General features: G+C 35.0%; 1 protein-coding gene across 1 annotated transcript in view; it reads right to left on the bottom strand.

The window, feature by feature from the left end:
• Window positions 1–8,595, bottom strand: part of LOC106882252 (tetraspanin-5) — a 159,292-nt gene that overhangs the window by 57,973 nt on the left and 92,724 nt on the right. Inside the window, exon 3 of the mRNA XM_052967959.1 lies at window positions 1,376–1,450. Coding sequence (XP_052823919.1) covers window positions 1,376–1,450 — 75 coding nt within the window. The remainder of the gene's footprint in view (window positions 1–1,375; window positions 1,451–8,595) is intronic.

Genomic DNA, 8,595 nt, shown 5'->3' with positions numbered 1-8,595 from the left:
TTTTTTAAATTTTTTTTTTAATGTGTTTTTAAGTAAGACAAATGTATTAATAAATAACAAATATTGTGTAAAAAAAACAATACAATAGAATGTACTGCAATAAACTAGTTTTATTAAATATAATGTACAGCATTTACCTAGGAAATCAAATGACTTTGAGGATGCTGGCAGAGGTGGGGGAGAGAGGCTGAACTGAATAAGTGAATCTTATTCGCTGATTTTTGCCCTTTTTGCCACACTTTCCTCACTTTCATCTGCAAGAGTTTTCGATAAAAACCTGTCCAATAAGGTCTGTTTCATTATCAAAAAAAAACCTAACGATGATGATGATGATTGCAAGAAACAGTTGGGTTTCTTTCCCTAATGTTTTACATAGTTCAACCTCCACAAGTTAATGTGTGAAAAACAATATAGGAATTTTGAAAGAAGTTTCTATAAGACTAGCTTTTAAACATCGAATGGCTACAGGGTCCACAGAATAAAATAGTAATCAAAGGGGTTCCATGGATAAAAAATGGTCGAGAAACCCTGATCTAATTGGTGAGTATTCTGGGAGAAGAATAGCCAGAGTAAGAATTGGTGGAGAAAGATCAGAAAGCAATTCTCTTTTTTGGCAATAAAAGAACTATCTCTGCAAGTGAAGAGATTATATGATGCCTGTGTATGAAGTACTATATTGCATGACAAAGAAACAATGGGCACTGAATGCAGCAATGCAAAAGCCAGAAAGAAATAAGGCATAATCCACTGGATACATAATATTAGTGTGAATGAATAACAGACCACAAATGAACGAAGAGAGAAACAGGGGATGAAAGGAATCAAAAGAGCAATATACAAGAGATTAAAATTTAAAAAAAAAAAAAAAGAGATGGTACAGACATGTGATGTACATGAAAGATGACAGTTGGCTCAAGAAGAGTCAAGAGAACCAAGAGAAGGGTGACAAGGAAAAGTCTGAGGAATAATGAAAGTGAATCTCATGATACTAAATCTCATAATGGAGATACCAAATGACTGGGACAAGAGACAAAAACCTGTGCTGAAGAAAACATGTTTAACCCACACAAGCATGGGAAATTGGGTTTACAACGATGACAGGTTTTTGCACAGTTTCCAACCATTAAATTAGAGTCCTCGCACATGGTATTGAATAGGCACTGTCCCAAAGTGCCATACTGTAGGACAGAACCCAAAACCATAAGGTTGCAAAGAAAACCGCTTTAACCTCACAGCCACGTTTACATCCATTTGGGTTTCAAGCAGTGTATTGCCATAAAGAACATGGATCAATTAAATAAGCATGATATTACAGAAAATGTTTAAAGTCATGAGAACTGGCTTTAACATAAGAAAATAAATCCATTGGACTTACCCAGTCTTTATAAACAAATCCAAGAATGCCACCAATGAGTTCCAGGAAAAATATTACTCCAACAAATATGGAAAACTGGGGGGGAAAAAAAGAACACAAGTCAAATATATGCATATAAAATAAATGAAGAGTGTGTGCGTGTGTGTATGTGCATACACACATACATTTCTTTCTTCCAGTCATGTCATGTTAAACTGTTAATCCTGACACATTTCTCTGTCTCTCTGTCTCTCTCTCTCGTTTTTCCGCTCATCCCTTTCTGCGAAACATCAAAGACTTTTCCATTATTCCCAAGCGTCAAACTAATACACATGTTTGTGGTTCCCTAACCTGCCTTTGACTTTTGTTTTCTGTACATTTGAATCATGTGTGTGTGTGTGTGTGTGTGTGTGTGTGTGTGTGTGATGGACTCTCCCATTGGAGATGATGAATTAGTATTCAGCATTTGTTGAATGACCTGCACAAACGATTTGTTTATAGTGATCAAATGTATGTGCCACACATTAGCTCACTCTCTCCAAATCAACACTGTCTTAACAGGTGCACAGTGAACCACATGTCAAGTGCCAAAATGATTGTAGAGCAATGCAAGATGATGTGTTTTGCTCAAGAACATAACACACCACCCAGTCTAGGAATTGAAATCACAATCGTTAGGTCATGAGTGCAACTCCCTAACCACAAGGTCATGTGCCCTCACTACAAATATATATATAAGGGTGTTGTAGTTTGCTTGAAGCATTGTAGTACTGAAGAAGGGAAAGAAAAGTGAAAATAAGAAAGCTTCTGACAATGTCCAGTTACACATTTCCCAGACTGTTTCCTTCTGAAGATGGGCCTCTGCACCTGAAATATAAAGATTTTTATAAAACTTTCCGCTTTGTCAGAAGCTTTCTTTGCTTTCACTTTCTTTCCCTTTGTATGTATGTACGTATATATACATGCACACATTTTTTTACCTTTGGTGCCGCATAGCAGAACCAAGCCTGAAAATACATGGTTGCAAAGCTAACTTCTTAAACTGCTGACCTCTACCTAACAGTTAAATAAAACACAAATATATAGAGAAAAATAAAGAATCAAACCAAATAATAATATTTTTTTTTTTTGCCCCACAATATACCAGTTTCAAATCACAATGAAATTTTTGATAAAATAAGTACTGAGAATGTCCTAGGGTTGATTTGGCTTATTTCTAACTTCTTGTTTACAAATTTATGGCCTTGTGCCAGGGAAAAATAGAAATATATAAAAAAAAAATCAATAATGATTACCTTAACACACTTAAAAACCTACAGGTATTGATTATGCATGTGTGTGCATGCATGTATGCATGTATGTATGTATATGCATATATACACATACACACTAGTCATCAATACACTCATGTATGTAGAATACAATCAATGACACAATTGGAGAAATTAAACACTTATAAAACCCATCTCATCAAAACAGAAATGAAGAACATTTTTCTCCTGTCTGCTCGTTAACAATCTAACAGTCTGCACTGATATCTAATCAAAGTGGTTTTGTCTGCAGCCACTCGTACTTGTCTGTTTACATTGAAGGCAGATAACTTTGTATGAGTTGAAAAATGCAATTTGAAATTATGAAAACGAAGACTATGGACATAATTAACCATTTACACTCACCATGTCTGTCTGACAGACAATGTACAGAAATAGACAACTGTTATTTCTCACTGTTAACTGACAAAGAAATAACTGAAAACAATGTACACACACACACACGCACACCCATACAATCATCATCTTTTAATGTCCGTCTTACATGCTAACATGGGTTGGAAGGTTTGAGAAGATCTTTTGGGTTCCAAAGACTGCATGATGCTCCAATGTCTGCTTTGATGCAGTTTCTACTATACAACCATACCTACATCTACAAATGCACACACATACACGTGTTTTAAGCATTTAACTCCTTAATATTTAAATCAGCCTTTCATCCTTTCGAGGTTGATAAATTAAGTACCAGTCAAGTACTGGGGTCAATGTGATTGACTTAGCCCCTCCTCCAAAATTTCAAGCCTTGTGCCTACAGTAGAAAGGATATTTAAATCAGCCATATCCAGCCCAAATATTCTTCCAGTTTTATGTTCACACTAGACAGATCTAATCTCTTACACCTACCTTACAATGTCATTCGTACAGTAATGAGTCATAACATTGAAATCTTAAAGCTGCAAGACAATGCATAAGTAATTCAAAATAATGTGAATATATAAGCAGTACATTTGACAGTAATCTGAATGCTAAAGGGCTAAGCTTGATAGAATTTATCCCCCTTCAAATCTGAAGGGTCTATTTCCAGTAAGCTCATGTACCCGTTGCTCCAGTGCATCTGTCACACATGAAGCTTACTTCCTCTGTTAATCTACCTGTAATTCCACTACACTCTTTGCTTGTCCATAAATTACATCAGTACAGCTTATGTAGTTTATACTGAATATGTGTGTGTGTTTGTGTGTGTGTGTTTGTGTGTACATGCTTTATAAGCAACAAATATTTTTTTCTCCGTTTATAGGAATTTCTTTGGGTAACCATATCTCTCTCAGAAAAGTACGTTTTTAGAGGACTATATCTCTATAGGACATTGAACTGATCCTAGTGTATTGCTGGCACTTGTTTACTTCATCGACTTGGTACAGCCCACCCCCGACCAAAATAGCAAGGCACCAAACTAGAATCATTAATTACAAATGCATTCACCGACTTAGTTATTATCACATACAACTCTAAAAAAAAATATAATAGGTCTTTACAAATATCTTTCCACATGAGTAGGTGTTGGACAGTTCTAAAACTAAAGAAACCAAAGAGACATTCATGTTTGATGGAGTATTAAAGCAAATAGTAGAATGATAAAAGAGAAAATACTTTTTCTCTAGGAAACAACAGTTTCTCATTGATCTAGACACAACTTTGATTTTTTTTTCTATTGTTTCTCTCATATTATATATAATATATAATACATTGTGTGTGTGTGTGTGTGTGTGTGTCTCTGCATAAATATATTTGTATATTATATAATGCATTATGTGTATAATATATTATCATTTAACTTTTATCATTTACTTTTTTCAGTCATTGGACTGCAGCCATACTGGAGTACCGCCTTGAAGGGTTTAGTTGAACAAACTGACTCCAGTATTTATTTTAAGTATGGTACCTATTCTATCGATTCTTTTGGCTGAGCCTCTAACCTCTAAGTTATAGGTACCTAACACACACACAAATATATAAATAAGGAAACTAGCTTTTATATGCAGAAGATGGACAGGTACAATAAATGCTAAAAGTGGGCAGAAAATAGACTCCATCAACTGCCAGGGGGCAAGTTAGAGGTAGTAGATAGCGTCTGTTATCTAGGTGAACAAGTTAGTAGTGGAGATGGATGTTCCAAGAGTGTAGCTGAAAGAATAGGATTAGGATGGGCAAAGTTCAGAGCCTATATCACAAAGCCTATATCACAAAGCCTATAATCATAATTTTATGTACCTTTTATCTTTCACTTGTTTCATTCTTCAGGCTGTGGCCATGCTGGGGCACTGCTCTGAAAGGTTTTAGTCAAACAGATTAACCCCAGCACTTAAGATTTTTTTTTTTTTTAAGTGCTGAACTCATTCTATTAGTCTCTTTTGCTGAATTACTGTGTTACAGGGGACACAGACAAACCAACACCGGTTGTCAAGCAGTGGGAAGACAAAGACAAACACATACACACACATGCACATGCGCATGTGGTGAAATATGGCTACAAAAGACTTAGTACTGTGATATTGTCATTCCTCAAAGCATTTAAAATTAGAAGCATGTAAATTTCTTGTTTCACTATATTATACACTGGAGAGGTAAAAAAAAAATTAAAAATTAAAAAAAAAATAAATAAATCAACTGTAGTTATAACGTTTTTTTGGGGGGTTTTTTTTCACATTTTTAAAAAATTCATTTCCCATCATATCATTACTGACTATGATATCAGTTTGCTGTGATTTGCTAAATTTTGACACATCTGTAAAAATCGCTGACATTTCCATACTTGTCTTTCAACCAAAAGAACTCAAATACATTGAAATGTAATGTGAGACACTGTTTTGTTTTTAATCCTTTTTCCATCACAACATCACGTTTCTGAAATTTTATCACCTTCCATTCATATCATTATTATTATTATTATTATTATTAGTTTATAGAGAGGACTGATAAACTCAGCAGAAATGTAATATATAGAAAGATGAGTTCTTAACTTTTGTATACGATTGCCAAATTCCATCACCAAGGTAAACATAGCTGACGTAATACATCACTACGGCCAACTCAGTAACAGAAAGTGCAGCGCTTTCTGTTATGTTTACCTTAGTGATGGAATTTGGCAATCGTATACAAAAGTTAAGAACTCATCTTTCTATATATTACATTTCTGCTGAGTTTATCAGTCCTCTCTATAAACTAAAAATGAATTAGACTGACATTTATTTTATTTTGAACCAGACCAATTGAAGACACACGAGATGTCGAAATATTGTCATTGTTCAAAGGACCAATAAATAAGTTACTTTCGAGTTGCGCTTTCTGTTATTGAGTTGGCCGTAGTGATGGATTACGTCAGCTATGTTTACCTTAGTGATGGAATTTGGCAATCGTATACAAAAGTTAAGAACTCATCTTTTTATATATTATTATTATTATTATTATTATTATTATTATTATTATTATTATTATTAACCCAGTGAGTTTAGAGTTTGGTAATAAATATAAGATTTCTTTTTTCTTTTTTTTTTTGCCCCCTATTTTTCTATTAAGTCCTGACAGCAACATATTGTACACAGCCAACAGTGAGTTAGGAGAGTCATTATGATCATCAAATATTAAGCCTCATGGTATTTGTTCTGACAATGTTCTGGGTCCAAATCCTTCTGAAGTCAACTTCGCCTTTCCTCTTTTGCAGTCAATAAAAATAAACCAATCCAAGACAATAGATTAACAGAACTACAAGAACACGAGACTTGATGCCATGTGGTATTTGTTCCATCAATTTGCATTCTGGGTTCCGATCCTGCCAGGGCTTATATGAATGTAGACATAATCTGTTGCTAGGTTTAACCTTGGGTACCTTAAATGTGAGTTGACTCTACTGCAAGATTTTGGGGCCATGACTTTGGTTTTAGGGCAATTTCTTTCCTTGCTTCTGCCAGCCTCAGAAGCCTTGCAGAGAGTCATGGACACCATTCTTCCCTTCCAAACTACATGATTAGAAAGAAAAAAAAAAAAGAAGAAAAAAAAAAAGAAAGAGAAAGAAAAACCAAACAATGCCCAGACTGAAGTGAAGAATAACTTTTAACTTCCTGAAAGTCAAACACAGACAGACAGAAAATAATGCTGCCAGTGACATTAGGAGACAATAAATAAATAAACAAACAAATAAATATGGTTTTCCCCAAAAGAATAGGAATCATGTCATAGGAGCAGAAGCAACAGCAATGGCTCTGAAAATGAGTGTAGAGCAGACATCCAACAAATCTCATTCCAAGAGACTACAATTTCATGTCAGGTTTTTTTTTTTTTTTTTTTTTTTTTTTTTTGTGTTTCCTGTTTTTCTTTTTCTTTTTTTTCTTTCCATGTCTGTGAAGTAACATCAAAGCCAGTCTCTTAAAGTAGTCAGTTTGTACTCTGAGACTAAAGTGTTTGCATCACGATCAATTGTATATGACAGTAGACAGTGGAAATAACCGGCACATATTAACTCCTGGCACAAGATTAACTTGAAAATATTGTTTAGAGAGAAGCATTATAATCAACGTTTTTAAGTTTTACTATTTAGTTTGTTTTTGTCTACAATTTCACCATCAAACATTGAAGAATCTCAGATTGGTAGAGAGATCAATTGCTAAACATGGAATGAAAGGAAAGAAAAAAAAAAAGAAAACTTTTTAATCATTAGAGTTAGTTATCAATCTAAGAAATGCTGGGTAGTTGCAGCTTTTGTGTAAATGCATAAGCACACACACATGTATATATAATAGGATGGCAGTAGAACTGATGAAAAAGCTTCAATCATTTTGCTTTGCTGCTGTGCTGCAAATATTTGATGTCAATTGCATTCATTTAGGTTTTCCAATAACACAGGATTACCATAGTTGTCTTATATAGTCTGTACATAGTTTAAAAATTAATCCCAAAATAAATAATTTCTTTTAGATGTGTTCTATATTACAGACTAAAAAAAAAAAAATTTTTTTTAATAATCAAAGATAATCATATATGCCACCTTAGACTATAAATGGATAAAATCAAATACCACAAGATAGTTAGACACTATTGATTCTGTAATCTACCACTATTTATGAGGGTGTCTGGCTTAGTGGTGAGGGTGCTGCATTCATGATCACGAGATTGTGGTTTCAATTCCTGAACTGGGTGGGTGGTGCAATCTGTTCTTAAATAAAGTACTTCATCTCACATTGCTCTGCAATCACTCTGATATCTGATGTGTGGCACAACATGCACTTCTGCAAGCAATGTTGATGTGACAGAGGGAATGAGATAATGCACAGTACGAACATTTGGCCCACTATAAACAAATCCTCTGTGCAGGTTGTTCAGCAAGAAACTGTGGAACCCTAACCCTTAACCTTCAACTGCTTCTCCTTTTTTGATACGTTCAAGCAATAGATCATTAAGCTCACTCTGAGAACAAGAATAGGTCTCATCTACACAAACTTGATTGTTGGTCACACTGAAATCCAAAATCTTCCAGTTCAATGGACTCACACCAAAGCTATACAAGACAGTATAACTACATCAGCACAGTCTCTCTCAATTCGAACAACACAAATACTTCTTCACCCTCCGTAACGTTTTCAACTACACAATCCTTTTTGTTGGTCCCATCATCATTTAACATTCGTTTTCCATGCTGGCATGGATGAGATGATTTGAATGGAGATGGTAAGCTGGAGAGCTGCTCCAGGCTGTTTTGGCTTGGTTTCTATGGCTGGATGCCCTTCCTAACACCAACCACTCCACAAAGTGTACTGAGTGCTTTATACGTGTCACCAGCATGGTACCTTTTGCATGTCACTAGCACAGGTGCCTTTTTACACATCATTGGCACAGGTACCCTTTATATGTCACTGGCAGAAAGGCCTTCTACACGTCACCAGCACAAATGCCGTTAATATGTCACCAGCACTGGCC

The sequence above is a fragment of the Octopus bimaculoides genome, chromosome 5, assembly GCF_001194135.2.
Source record: "Octopus bimaculoides isolate UCB-OBI-ISO-001 chromosome 5, ASM119413v2, whole genome shotgun sequence".
Lineage (NCBI taxonomy): Eukaryota > Metazoa > Mollusca > Cephalopoda > Octopoda > Octopodidae > Octopus > Octopus bimaculoides.
Note: the sequence above shows the minus strand (reverse complement) of the source record. Positions and strands in the feature narration are given on the sequence as shown.